The 14,717-nt window shown below is 37.3% G+C and overlaps 1 protein-coding gene across 1 annotated transcript in view; it reads left to right on the top strand.

Moving 5' to 3' along the window:
• The window catches only part of DYNC1H1 (dynein cytoplasmic 1 heavy chain 1), a 96,194-nt gene extending 88,049 nt beyond the window's left edge, over positions 1–8,145 (top strand). The window contains 8 exon segments of the mRNA XM_051978352.1: positions 69–286; positions 496–599; positions 1,516–1,727; positions 3,005–3,158; positions 5,846–5,988; positions 6,334–6,502; positions 6,772–6,899; positions 7,777–8,145. Coding sequence (XP_051834312.1) covers positions 69–286; positions 496–599; positions 1,516–1,727; positions 3,005–3,158; positions 5,846–5,988; positions 6,334–6,502; positions 6,772–6,899; positions 7,777–7,905 — 1,257 coding nt within the window. The 3' untranslated portion in view covers positions 7,906–8,145.
• The last annotated feature ends 6,572 nt before the right edge of the window (positions 8,146–14,717 follow it).

Below are 14,717 nucleotides of genomic sequence, written 5' to 3'. Positions count from 1 at the left end.
AAAATCCAAATTTTGTCCATCTGTCCTTTGTTCTTGAATTTGTGACATAGATTATTATCTCTCCCTAGGGCCGACAGAACATTTCTCCTGATAAAATCCCATGGTCAGCTCTGAAGACACTGATGGCACAGTCCATTTATGGAGGGCGTGTTGATAATGAATTTGACCAGCGTTTACTGAATACTTTCCTGGAACGTTTATTTACAACTAAAAGCTTTGATAGTGAATTTAAACTGGCCAGCAAGGTTGATGGGCACAAAGACATTCAAATGCCAGATGGCATTAGGTATTCAAACACTTTCATTTAAACTTCATTTATAGCAGGGATTACTTGTTTTCTGACAAGAATGTAGCTTTCTCTTCTGCCTGCCTTGATGTTTTGCCATGCAAGGTCTAACTCAGTTTATATAAAATACTTAGAGTCACGTACATAATGATGACACTTATGAATTTGGTGTCTATATATTTTATGTTTTATTGTGGGTTTTTTTCCAGACGAGAGGAATTTGTACAATGGGTTGAACTGCTTCCAGATACCCAGACACCTTCATGGCTTGGCTTACCGAATAATGCTGAGAAAGTCCTTCTCACCACTCAGGGTATCTTGTCTCTTCTTCCTTTGAATTCTGGTCATATGTCTAGTCCTGTCAAATGTCGGAAGTACTTCATATAGTCAAATTTGCCTTTTTGTTTTAGGATCTCCACCATGTATTGCACATTTCTTCATGGAATGGGATTTTTTACAGACTTCTTTGTTAGATTTCTACTTTTAATGAATTTCTGAGTAGTTTCACAACTAGAACTACACAGGCAGTTTTTCCCTTACTACTTTTTTTTCAATTTAAAACTGTTTTGGTAAATTTTGTAGGACCCAAAGCAAATATATTCTTACCAATCATTGTTAATACCCTGACTTAATAATAGCCTTCCAGTTCTACATTTTAATACATGGTCCAAAAATAGATTCTTTTCTCTTTAATCAACTCTTAACTTGCCAAATCTATTTTTCTCGACTGACCGCAATGATGAAAATACAACTCTGTGAAAAAATTCTTCACCTTCTTATCTCAGACTTTAATCATCTTAACCATTTTTTTCTGGATTCTTTCTGACAGTGTGAGTTATAACCATGTAATGTCGTGGTTTGGATACATGCCTCTGAAAGGCAGCAGATCCTGCACTCAAGTAGTCTATGATCTAATATGGTAGAAAGACACATACATAAATAATTCAAAAGAGATTCTGATAAAGGTGAAGGGGTGGTCCACACTGTTTATCAGTAATTTATTTGCTATTTAAACTACATTTTTTCAAGTGATGAAGTCAGATATAAAATTTAGTCATTCCTGTTACATAAAAGCAACTATTTCGTTCTTACCCAAACTATTCCATTTAGGTTTATTGTTAACCTAGTTTCAGATTTGTTTTTTTAAAGTAAACATGTTTTAGATAGTTTATCTTTTTTTAAAAATTTACACTCCTTGCCACCTTTAAACGAATGTATGTTTGACTTAGGCATTGACATGATCAGTAAAATGTTGAAGATGCAGATGTTGGAGGATGAAGATGACCTGGCTTATGCAGAAACAGAGAAAAAGACTCGGACAGATTCCACTTCTGATGGCCGCCCAGCTTGGATGAGAACTCTCCATACCACTGCATCCAACTGGCTGCATCTTATACCATTGACTCTGAATCACCTGAAGCGAACTGTAGAAAACATTAAGGCATGTCTTTTTGTTTTATAATCTGATCTTTTATTTTTCCCTCAATTCACTTAATAATTTTAACATTCAGTTTCTTTTTAATTTTGAATTACAAATTCCCTCCTGTCATTTAGAAAGCAAGTAATTTGATATGTTAACATACAATCAAGTTATATAGTTATGCAGTCAAGACATTCTTTTCAATCATTTTTCCAAGTGGTATCTAAAAAGAAAACTATAGCATACCTTTTCTGGGTGAGAACTAAGCCACCTTTGTGTAGAAAAACCAGTTGTCTGTCTTACTAGAACATCATCCAGAGAATAAGTCATGGGACAGATGATTTGATTCATTTTATGATACATTTATACTCTTTTTTTTTTTTTAAAGCCTTTATAGCTTTTATCTTATTGTGTAAGAAAGGGCAGCATATGTTCTGACCTTTTTTTTTTGGCGAGGCAGGTGAGGTTAAATGACTTGTTTGGGGTTACATAGCTAGGAAGTGTTAAGTACATGAAGATGAATTTGAACTCAGATCCTCCTGATACTTGGGCTGGTGCTCTATCCACTGCACCTTCTAGCTATCCCAAAACATGTATTCCAGAAGAGGCAATGAGAGCATCCAGTATTTCTTTAGTAAAAACATCTGATTACAGCAATCTTTATAAACTCTTGTCCAGTTTATGCTCAATCTGGTTTAGAAATTCAAATTTCCAGATTATGTATGGATACATATATGTCATTCCATTTCACATTTCATTTAACAAGCACAATATTCAGAAGTTTATCCTTTATGCAGCAGAACAGCAAATATATCTCCCCCATACATCTCTGCATTTGTTTGTTCATCAAGCTTAGCTAGTAGTTATTCCAGCCACCATTTACATTCCAGCTACTCCATTTGCAAAACAAATCTGTCATAACAGACATATTCCTCTAATCTCTCTGGTTTGGTGATATCCCCCTGCCTGGAGGGAATCAACTCTCATGGGCCCACCTACACTGAGAAGAGAATGTTCTAAGCATGTGCTTCAGGAACCAAGGGCAATGCAGTGATGCTTCTTCAGTAATCAGTGAGTTTATAATGGACCAGGTTAGGTATTGAGCGTACAAGACTAAAAAACAAAACTGTCGCTTCCCCTCAAAGAAACAACATACAAACATAAATAAATGTGAAGTGTATGCAAGGTAAAGGCTAAGTAATTCCAGGGAGCATATGTAATCCTGTAGTATTCTGATTGGATTTAGGAAAGAAAATATTATTCCCTTCAATTTATCTTTAATTTCATTTTAAATTTAGGACCCTCTGTTCAGATTCTTTGAAAGAGAAGTGAAAATGGGGGCCAAGTTACTCCAAGATGTCCGTCAGGATCTTGCTGATGTGGTTCAGGTGTGTGAAGGAAAAAAGAAGCAAACCAACTATCTACGGACGCTTATAAACGAACTGGTAAAAGGTATGGTTTTTGCTTCCTTGTTATATAATGGTCTCACTACCTGGGTGACTCATAGTTCGATTGAAGGCTATAGTCAGACTGATTTGGCACTAAGGGATTGCTGATCTTCAAACTACTGAAGGGCTCTGTAAATGAATGATGAATAATAACAGGTCCAGTTGCTGGGCTAGCATAAAATGTTTGAAAATAAGCTTCATCTTTACAATGAAACATTTGGTTCTTGCTGGGTACAGACCAGGTTGGTCTGTTCCCAAGGGTTAGACTCATGGAGTCTCAGGTTCTTTTGTTCCATAATAGCAGGCCAATAGTGCCATAGTGACAGGCCAAATATTAAAGATTTTGGCCAAAAATCTTTGGCCAACTGTAAGCCAAATTAGAGTTGCTTCTTGTAAATGCCTACAAGGTGACACGCGGAGTAGAGCAATGGACTTGGAGTTGGGAAGACTGAATTCAAATCATACCTTAGATGTTACTAGCTTTGTGACCCTGGGCAAGTTATTTCACTGCTCTTAGCCTCAATTTACTCATCTATAAAGTGTGACTAATAATAACACTTCATGGAGTTACTTTAAAATGTGTAAAGCACTTTGCAAACTTTTAAAATTCTGTATAATGTTAGTTATTACTGTGTTGCAGGGTGCCAGTCTCAGCTCTGTGAATACAAAGACAAAATGAGAACAGTTTTTTGTGGGATATAACACCGATATGGAAATGGAAATAGAAGATAATTAAGGAGGAAACATTGCATAGCTGAAAAGGCTTCTTGTTGCACGTGGCACATGAGCTCCTTCACTGGAGCCTGATTCACTCCAAGAGGATTCTAATAAAGGATTCTTAATCCTATTTTGACTTTTTGCAGTAGAGGTTAACAGTTAAGTTTCCTTACAAAAATCAGATCCAGTTGATCAACTGGTTATATTCCAGGGGTTTAGGTTACACACATTTTTAAATAACTCAAGTTTTTCTACAGCAGCAGTATGTGGTAGGTATCTCCTTAATAGTAATCTGAATAACTACCACTTAGATATCTGACAATTTCTTCTGTTACACTTGTTAGTGTGAGAGGAAAAGATGTAAGCTAGTTGATGACATAACTAAGTGGATTGTGAAGTAGTTGAATAACTGGCCGACAGAGAACACATTGAGAGGAGTAGCGGCAGCAACTTAGAGAGGGACATCTTTAACAGACTGCCACAGAGATTTGTCCTAGGTTTCTCTAATACCCTGTTCAGATTTGCTGAAAACACAAAAGTTGAGAGAAGCAGCTAATGTGTTGGGTGGCAGCCACATCTAAAAAAATATCAGCAGACTAGAGTGACAGTAAGAATGTCATTTAATAGGGATCATAGAAATTCTACATAATTACAAGAAAATTTATATAATTAAAAGCAATCAAAAAATGATTTTTTTTTCTAATAAACCTGCTTTTATGAGAGAGGCCTTTAAACAAAGCCTAGATGAAAATTTATTCATGATGTGATAGAGAAAATTCTTAGTTTAGGTCAGATTTATGCCTTTCCAGCTCTGAGATGTTAGAAAACATCTCTCTGCCCTGAAACAGGGCTTCAGAAGAAAAGGGACAAAGCTACACTGGCTTCCTACCAGTATAAGTAAATGTCCGGAAGATTCTCTTTTCAGAACTGACTCTTCATTACCCTGTTTCCTTGTGTAGCCCCAAAGCTCAATCCATCTGCTCCTTTTCTGCTGTCCTGGAGTAAAAGGTCCCTGGTCTGGGTTCTTCCCAACCCTCTGCCAGGTTACTTTTTAAATCAGTCCTGTTAAAGAATGTTGGTCATAAGTATTAATGGTACCTTTAGATGCAAAGAACTGAAAGGAAATTCTTGTCCATTTCAGAGGAAAAGTGGCCTGAGGCTAGATTTTTATGTTTTCCTCTATCAAAATCCATCATAACTGGAGGAGACTCTTTGTGCCAGGGGAACACAAGATCTGGGGCAGGCAATACAAAGCTGGGAAGGCTTCTGGTAAAGACCCAGTGACAGACTGTGTACATACCTATTCCTTGAGAGCCAGACTAGCTCAGTCAGAAATTCTTCTCATCAGCTGATGACTCTGAGATAGCGTGGGGTTAGTGAGTTCTACATTAGTAAGGGAAGCATATTGCTGAAATCATAGGACCTTGAAATACTTCCATCAGCTGTGTTACCAGTGTCCTTTTACATAATGTAGATTGGACTTTTTTTTTTTTTAAGTTGGTTGGTTGGTTGGGAGTTTAGGCAGAGAGGGAAAAATAAGATGAAAATATTAATACACTTTTAAAACATCTGAATTGATCTTTTCTGTTTGGGAATATACCAGCCCTGAACTTCCAGCCAGAAAATGATCACTGTTTTCAGTTGCTTTGGGAATAGAATTCCCTACAGGATACAGGATAATTAAAATCATTCTTTTGTCTACGTGAGTAGTATTCAAAAACACTGGATTGGTTCCTTGAATCAAAATATTCTAGATCCAGGCATCCATCCCAGGAACTTTTGGATAAATCTGTTTGCTAGTTCAAATTATTTGTAAAAGGTTTGGTGACTTTAAAAATGGTAGTTATTATGAGTCTCAGTTGTTAGAATGGAACCTGTCCCAACTGAGAGGAAAAGATTTTTACAAAACTTATCCAGCTTTTGAACTGGCAAGGTGTTAAAACTGTCCTGAGTATTCATATTCTCCTATTGCAGGTATCTTACCTCGGAGTTGGTCCCACTACACAGTGCCTGCTGGTATGACAGTTATTCAGTGGGTTTCAGACTTCAGTGAACGAATTAAACAGCTTCAGAATATTTCACTGGCAGCTGCATCTGGCGGGGCAAAAGAATTAAAGGTACTTCCTCTAATTGAAATTAGATTTTTCATTGGAAATCCAGGAGTTGTCAGCAGCTGCTCTAGACTGACATTAAGGGAGGAATCAGACTTTATTGGGGCACATAGTTTGGCAGGTTTATAGCAAATCATTTGCAATTAGCAGAGACTGCCAAGTGGACATTAAATGTGATCTCTTAGGATCAAGAAGTTGGCTTGATTTTTCATTGTGAGACAAACTCAGTGTGTGCTTGTGGGAAGTCTGATATCACCTCAGCATTTGTGCTGAGAGACCTTTGGTTTGAAAAGAGAAAGATTTCCATTTTCACATACATGACCTAAAAGCTCCTTTTTCTTTGGGGGATAGAACATCCATGTGTGCCTTGGTGGCCTATTTGTTCCAGAGGCTTATATTACAGCCACCAGACAGTATGTAGCCCAAGCAAACAGCTGGTCTCTGGAGGAGCTTTGCCTGGAAGTCAATGTCACAACTGCCCAGAATGCTGTGCTCGACGCCTGCAGTTTTGGAGTCACAGGTGAGCTTCTGGTCCTGCCTGTTCTTGGTCCAGATTAGGGGTTTGGTGTGGGCACAGTTATAATTGAGATGGTGACTTGAGAGCCACAAAGGCTGCTAGTTGTTGAGGTTTATATTTATCTAACTTTTATGCTAAACAAATAGACTTAATGATCTGTTTCTACAAAATTTTCCCTTTTAACAGTCTATGAAAATCTCTGGGGAGGATAGGTGTTAACTGTGATAGATTCTCTGTTCACTTTTTGTTTTTTTGTTGAATGTTTCTTGTAGGTTTGAAGCTTCAGGGAGCCACATGCAACAATAACAAATTGTCTCTCTCTAATGCAATTTCAACCATACTTCCTATTACTCAGCTACGTTGGATCAAGCAGACAAATGCAGAGAAAAAAGCAAATGTGGTGAGTTAAGCTTTGCCTGATTTTGGGGCAGGGTGAGGAGGCTATGCTTCTAGAGATTTTATCATCTCTCTGATTGGTGTGCTCCTTTCTTTTAATTTGTGAATGTTTTTTCATGGAGCTTCATATCCCTGTGTTCTATAAACATACTTTCCCTACTCCATAGGCCTCACCGTCCCCCACTTTAGTCCATGTGGTTACTTTTTGGTGGAAAGGGCAGGGGTTGATGATAATGGTGCTTTGGAGTCCTAATGATTGGACAGAACCAGCATTTAGCCCATTAACTCTGAAGAAGAATTGGAGCAGCAGGTGGTTTGGGGCCTTGGCTGCTGGCTTTAATCCGGCAGTGTCCTCAGTGGGGAAGTTTTCTGTCTTATGTAAGACCTCTAAAACTAGAATGTTTTCAGCTTTGTTCTTCAACTGATCTTTTCATGAACCAAGCATTCTATCATTGTTCAGTTCTGCTTGTTTGTTGGTTGGTTTTTTATTATTTTTCCCAATTATATTCAAAAAAATTTTTTTTCTTACATTTGTTTTTAAAATTTTGAGTTCTAGGTTTTCTCCCATATCCCCATCCACAATAAAGAAATCACATGTGAAATTATGCAGAATATTGCCATAAATCAAAGTTGTGAAAGAAAACATAAGTCTCCCACCCTAAAGAAAATAAAAACTTACAAGAAAAGTTGAGAATGAGAATGCTTCAATCTGTTTTCAGACACAGTCCAATCAATTCCTTCTCTGGGTATGGTATGGATAGGGTTTTTTATAAGTCCTTCAGAGTAGTCATGGACAATTATATTATCTAACTGCTCATTTGATTGAAGCGTTTTTGCCTTGAGCACTGAGCTCTTTGTTGTGTGTTTGCTCTCTCCTGCAGGTCACCTTACCTGTGTATCTGAACTTCACTCGGGCAGATCTCATCTTTACTGTGGACTTTGAAATTGCTACAAAAGAAGACCCTCGGAGCTTCTATGAGCGTGGAGTGGCAGTCTTGTGCACAGAATAAACTCCCATTGGCATCTTACTCATGATTTGTGTCCTGGTGGGCATCAGAAATACTGTTTTTCATGCTTACATTGTGTTCAGAGGGTTATGGATTGTATGAAGAGGGATTTGTGCAAGTGGGTAATGGGAGACTGGAAGTTGAGTGAGTGCATCTGAGGCGTAGACAGTGAGAAGGCAAAAGGAAACAGTGGTTTGGAGATGTGGGTTGTTTTATATTGGGAAATAAAGTTTTCAAGCATGACTCTTAGTCAAGACTCTTTGTTGATATCTCTGTGCCAGTGTTAGCATCTGCTGGGAGCAGAGTCGGGTCCTTTTCAGTGGGGGTCATGATGAGGGCCTCCCGTCCGGCACACTTTTAAATGAAGGTTAAGCTCCTCAGAATGAGTGCCTGTATTCCAGTTGGACAGTGGAACTGGAAGGTGACCCAAGGTCACATGGTAGAAAAGAGCATTACCTTTGGAGTCAGGAAAATTGGGTTCAGATCCCACTGCTGTCATCCATTCTGTGAGGAGGTGAGACAGTTCCACAACATCTAGGCCAGTCATCTGGCATTTTCAAGACCATTTTAAAGCTGCAGCTAATTTTAATATGCCAACATGGATACAGAGAATGATTCTTTCGCATGAAGAGTCGCAGCTTCCAAATTAAACATGTTCAGTGACTTTAATACAAAGGTATACACAAGAGAGGACAGCAAAATAAAGTTTGGGGAAAATGTCTGTGGTTTAAAACATAAAATGCCCAAAGGCTTGAAGAGGATATAAAAGTATCCTGTCAAAAGTGGGGAAGTGCTAGACGGGAGAAGCACCTCATCACAAAAGTCAGACAGCAAACAACCATTTATCACTGTGTGATGTCTGGGTAGAGTCAGATTGCCGCCTCATTAAAGCGAAGATCCGAGAAAGTTTGAAAAGGGTGGCATCAGCCCCTGGGGCCACAGACATTTGACACTAGCTCTGTGACTCTTAACCCTGATTGTCTTGCCCAAGTTTTGGTGTGCAATTAAGTTCAAACTGACTAGTTAAACTAGTTACCAACACCCAAAAAACGGGGAAATGGATAAAAGAACAGGCATCAACAATTACAGCTTTTTTTTAAAGGAAGTTCAACAATATACATCAACTGCTAAAAAGCCTAGAATCTGCCCTTAATCTGTTCACACAGAGATAGCATCCAGCATAAACTCATTTGTAAAAACACCTGGGAGGGTGACAGGTACAAGACTGATCAAGAACACCTCATAAAACAGTAACCAGAAAAGCACACTTCCAAAAGGCTCAGCAGAGATTCAATTAAGCCACTTCAGTGATTCCTTAACTATGGTTCTTTATCCCTTATTCCCAACCTACTTTTTCCTAACCTTCAAATCTTTCAAATTCCTTGGAGGAACCTCTACCATCTCTGCTTCTGACCCAGGGCTTAAGACCCCACATAGGAGATTAAAAAAATCTGGAAGACTTATCAACCGGAAATTTAAGGTATGTAATCACACCTTGATCCTCAATGTGGCTTAATACCCTAGCCTACAATTTCTGACTCCTTCACTGATTCCCCTGGCTTCTGATCCTCATTTGTTTGTCTTCAGCCCTACTTCCACTCCCAGCACTTGAGAATCCTACCCTTCACTGAGCAGACTGGGACCCTTTATATGAGCTTTATACCTCTTTCATTTGTCAAATTTCACAATTACGACTTTTAATGTCAGATTTCTTTAATCTCAGTCGCCCGATCCCTGCTCTTAATACATTTTCCTAATTCTGTTATTATAAAGATCAACAAGTGAACATCTTCCCGTACCGAAAAGACTAGATATACCTTAAAAAGCAAGCTCTATGCAGAGATCCCACAGGCCAGATGCAGCAGCTGAGGACATTTATCTCTCTCACCCAGGGCTATGAAGTTTCTTTATTTAAAGGCCCACAAAACGTGTTTTTACTATAGTTCAACCCTCCAACAGTCTGAGGGACAGTGAACTGGCCCCTATTTTAAAAGTTTGAGGATCCCTGCAGTCTATGTGATTTCATATTTCAAATTGAACATGCTAATGTTAACACTGCCCTATTTATAGCCTTTTCCAAACATCTTTATGCTTCTTTGGCTGTCTTTTCTAATTTGATATCACCATGGTTATTCCATTATTTCTCTCCATAATTAGCCCTAACCCCCAGTAAAGTTTTCCTTTGTAACAACTAGGAATAGTCGAGCCAAACATCTACCCATTGGGCCATGTCTGAAAATACACATCTTCTATACCCCTTGTCTATCACCTATCGGCCAAGAAGTAGAAAGCTTGACTCCGATCAGTTTTCTGGAGTAAAGTCTTAACTCGGTTGTTTTTCTTTACAATGTCATGAACTCGGCTCACTTCATCAGTTCATATACTTCTCCCAGGTTCTTGTTAATCACTAGTAATCATCCAGCACCCATGCTAAGGGGAAAAGGCCTATGCACAAAACAACAAAGGGGGCAGAGGGGGGGGAGGGGGTTCTTCATACCAGCACCTTGGAGCTCAGGAGATTTGGTGAAGGAAGGAGGATGCCATGGTTCTCCACATCTGTGCTCAGTGTGGGTAATGAGTTCCCCGCTTTCCCTGTTGTATTCGAAAAATTCCATTAAATGATTGTGTTAGAGATGTTCCCTCTGGAAGGGTAATTGTAGGGAACAAGATGCTGTTTCCTCTGCTTTCAAGTCTGCACTTTGTTGAGGGAAATGAGAATGAAACACTTTCCGATTTACTCAGGGAAGTTAGCTAACAAGACTATTGAGGATCTCATCTAAGATGCGAGGTGCTATGAGGCTGGCTGGGTCCAGATGGACACTTAATGGAGTTATTATGGGGTAAAATTAAAACCAGCCAGTTTGGGGGGCTAAAAGCCAAGAAACAAGCAGCTGCAGTACTTAGAATATGTGCATCAAGTGTCATGTGGCTAAAAAGCTTCAGGGAGTTGTCTCTTAAATTATCTGGCAAATGACAGAAGAATGACTTTGGGTGAGGGATGAAAAGTCTCCTGAAGGTGCTTATAGGATGATTTTCTCCCCTAAGGATTCACATGCGAAATGCCAATTCAGAATCCACAAATATCCCAACAGAGTAATAAAAGTTCTTACTTAATATGGTTATGTGTAAATCTTTGCTTATGTATATAAATATGTGCAAACAGACAGAATTTATTTTCACCATGCATGGTAGTTGATCTATGAAGTCTCAGCAAATGCTGAATTAGCGGATTCCAAACCATTGCTCCCTAGGGGAGATACAGGATAAGGTTCCTGTGAGTCTCTGGCACAGCATTTACTTTAACACTTTCCAAAGCAGTTTCCTGTTGAGATGGGCAAATTTTTTCTTCCTTTTTCTGGATGTACCACATTGAACTCAAAGCCAACAGCATTATAACTTCCTGTAAGGCATATCACAGCTTTCTTGTATACTTAGGAAAACAAGACATCTGCGGGCCATTTTAAACAATGAAGTCTCCAAGTAAAAACATAAAAATGAGAAAAACATGGCATTTGATTGGGAAAAGACACTTATTTACAGAATGAAAACTCAAAGCAAAATATTACCTTGTTCAGCCTCAGCCAGAAACATGCATGTCAGGTTAGTCAAATTTTTCTCTGTCCTGTGCATGGATGATTGCAAAAGTGTTGCAAGAATTGATTTTGAAATCAATTTGAAACAAATAAATCTTAGCAAGGAGGCAAATTCACAAATGTGGAATTGATGAATAGCAAGAATCGACTATACATATTTGTATGTATCTATGCATGTACATAAGTATATTGAACACACGTATATATGCTATAGCAAACAATATTTAAATTTCTCAGTGAAGGACAACACTTACAAAATTGCTATAAAGCAAAATTATAACCTTATATACATCAGTCACAGAGATCACAATAAAATGATTTGCAGCAGTTTGAATGCAACAGGTCTTACAATGTGACTAAATGCCCAGGAATAATAGTTAAGTTATAATAAAATAATATAAAAAATTAAATTAAATATAATTAAGAGTTAAGGGGAGGATGAGGTGGGGAGATGCTACTGGAGATAACGATCGTACTAGGTGACCTCCCAATAGTTCCACAGGAATAGCCCCACAGCATATGGGTCTCTAAGAATAGTGACCTCAAACTTAACTTCTACACAGCATTTATCACCATCACTTTGAGTTCAGCATAAACAATGGAAAGTCACTCCCTTGCTTTGGAACTTGTCATTTTGGCTGTTGAGACTTAGTAAATTAGAATTCTCTCAATTACTTATCAAGGTTGTGCTGCCAGATTAGAAATTCTGGCTTGGACCCTGGCTCTCAAAGCTTTACAAGATTATTGCCTAATTTGTTTCATTCCAAGACCTGTTGATTCTGCCTTTACATTGCCCCATATGTGCCATTTGAGAATACCTACAAGTAAATCTTCAAATAAAAATACAGATGGGAAGACTCGGGATGAAAAATGCCATCTTCTCCAGAGAGAGAAAACTCTATGGAGATTGAATGTGAATCAAAGTATATTTTCACCTTTTCGGTTTGTTTTCTTTCTCATGTTGTTTTTTCCTTTTGGTATGATTTTTCTTGTACAACATAACAAATATGGAAATATACTAACATAACAAATATGGAAATATACTTAAGAGGATTGCACATACTTAACATCGAATTGCTTGCTGTCTTGGAGAAGGGAAGGCAAGAAAGTGAAAAAATTTTGGAACAAAAAGTCTTACAAAAATGAATGTTGAAAACTGTATGTTGTATTTGAAAAAATAAAATATTGAGAAAAATGTTAAAAAGAATAAAAAAAATTTTAAGGAAAAAATTTCAGATTATAAACAAGCCAACAAAAGCTCCTAGAAGAGATAAAGAAGCAAAAATATTTTTTTTCAATAAAATGAAGAGTGATAGAAGAAAAATTAAAGAAATGAGAGCTATGCATAAAAATTATGAAAAGAAAATTAACAGCCAAAAAATACTGAAAATAACTCCTTAGAATTGCCCAAATGGTAGGAAAGATCTAAAAACCTCACTGAAGAAAATAATTGCTTAAAAATCAGAATTGAATTTGTGGAAGCTCATGAATCATGAAACATCAAGAAGCAATGAAACAATGTCAAAAGACTGTAAAAATAGAAAACGGGAAACATAAGAAAAACAAATGACTAGAAAACAGATTAAGGGGAGGTCATTTAAGAATTATTAGATGATCTGAAGGCCATTATCATAAAGAGAGCTTACATCATAATTCAAAAAATTATAAACTATGTTAAAATAACTTAGACCCAGAGGGGCAAAGTAAAAGTCGAAAGAAACAACTGCTCACCTCCTGAAAGAGATTCTAAAAATGAAAATTCCTAGGAATGTTATAGCTAAATTTCAGAACTCCCAAGTGAAGGAGAAACTTCTGCAAGTGACTAGAAAGAAATTAGATAATAGTGACCCACAGTCAGGATTACACAAGATTTAACAGCTATTATAATAAAGAAATTGAGTGTGGGGTTTTTATTTGAGTGGCTTGGAATAATGATATTCTTGAAGGCAAAGAAGCTAGGATTTACAACTAAAAATAACCTGCCCAGCAAAAGTCAGCATAATCCTACTACAGGAGGGAAATGAATATTTAATAAAAGAGGATTTTCAAGTATTCCTTATGAAAAGACCAGAGCCAAGTAGAAAATTTGACAATGAAACATAAAAAATGAAAGCATAAAAAGTAAATCTAAATGAGAAATCATAAAAAGGTTTGTACAAACAAAACTAATGCAGACAAGATTAAAAGAGAAGCAGAAAACTGGGGGAAAAAAGCTTTATATCCAAGAGTTCTGATAAAGGCCTCATTTCTAAAATATATAGAAAATTGACTCAAATTTATAAGAATATAAGTCATTCTCCAATAGATAAATGGTCAAAGGATAAGAAAGACAATTTTCTGATAAATTAAAACCATTTCTAGTCATATGAAAAAATACTCTAAATCACTTTTGATTGCAGAAATGCAAATTAAGACAACTCGGAGGTACCACCCCTTGTACCTTTCTCAGATAGGCTAATATGACAAGAAAAGGTAATGATGAATGTTGGAGGGAATGTGGGAAAACTGGGACACTGATGCATTGTTGGTGGAACTGTGAACTGATGTAACCAAAGCAATTTGGAACTATGCCCAAAGGCTATCAAACTGTGCGTATCCTTTGACCCAGCAGTGTTTCTAGTGGGCTTATATCCCAAAGAGATCATAAAGGAGAGAAAGGGACTCACATGTGCAAAAATGTTTGTGGCAGCCCATTTTGTAGTGGCTAGAAACTGGAAACTGAGTGGATGTCCATCAATTGGAGAATGGCTTGATTTCTTATAAATTTGCGTCAATTCTCTATATATTTTAGAAATGAGGCCTTTATCAGAACCTTTAACTGTGAAGACATGGCTCTTTTCAACAGTAAGGTGATCCAGGCCAGTTCCACTGGACTTATAGAGAGAGCTATCTACACCCATAGAAGACTATGGAAATTGAATGTGGATTACAACATTGTATTTTCACCTTTCTTGTTCTTCTTTGCCTGTATTTTGTTTTTTCTCATTCTTTTTTTCCTTTTTTTTTGATCAGATTTTTCTTATGCAGCATAATAATTGTGGAAATATGTATAGAAGAATCTCACAAGTTTAATATATATATTGGATTACTTGCTGTCTAGGGGAGAAGATTAGGGGGAAGGCAGAGAACAAAAATTTGGAATACAAGGTTTTGCAAGGGTAAATATTTAAAATTATCTATGCATATGTTTTGAAAATAAAAAGGTTTTTTTCTAATTTTTAA

The sequence above is a fragment of the Antechinus flavipes genome, chromosome 2 (genome assembly GCF_016432865.1).
Source record: "Antechinus flavipes isolate AdamAnt ecotype Samford, QLD, Australia chromosome 2, AdamAnt_v2, whole genome shotgun sequence".
NCBI classification, from domain to species: Eukaryota; Metazoa; Chordata; class Mammalia; order Dasyuromorphia; family Dasyuridae; genus Antechinus; species Antechinus flavipes.
Note: the sequence above shows the minus strand (reverse complement) of the source record. Positions and strands in the feature narration are given on the sequence as shown.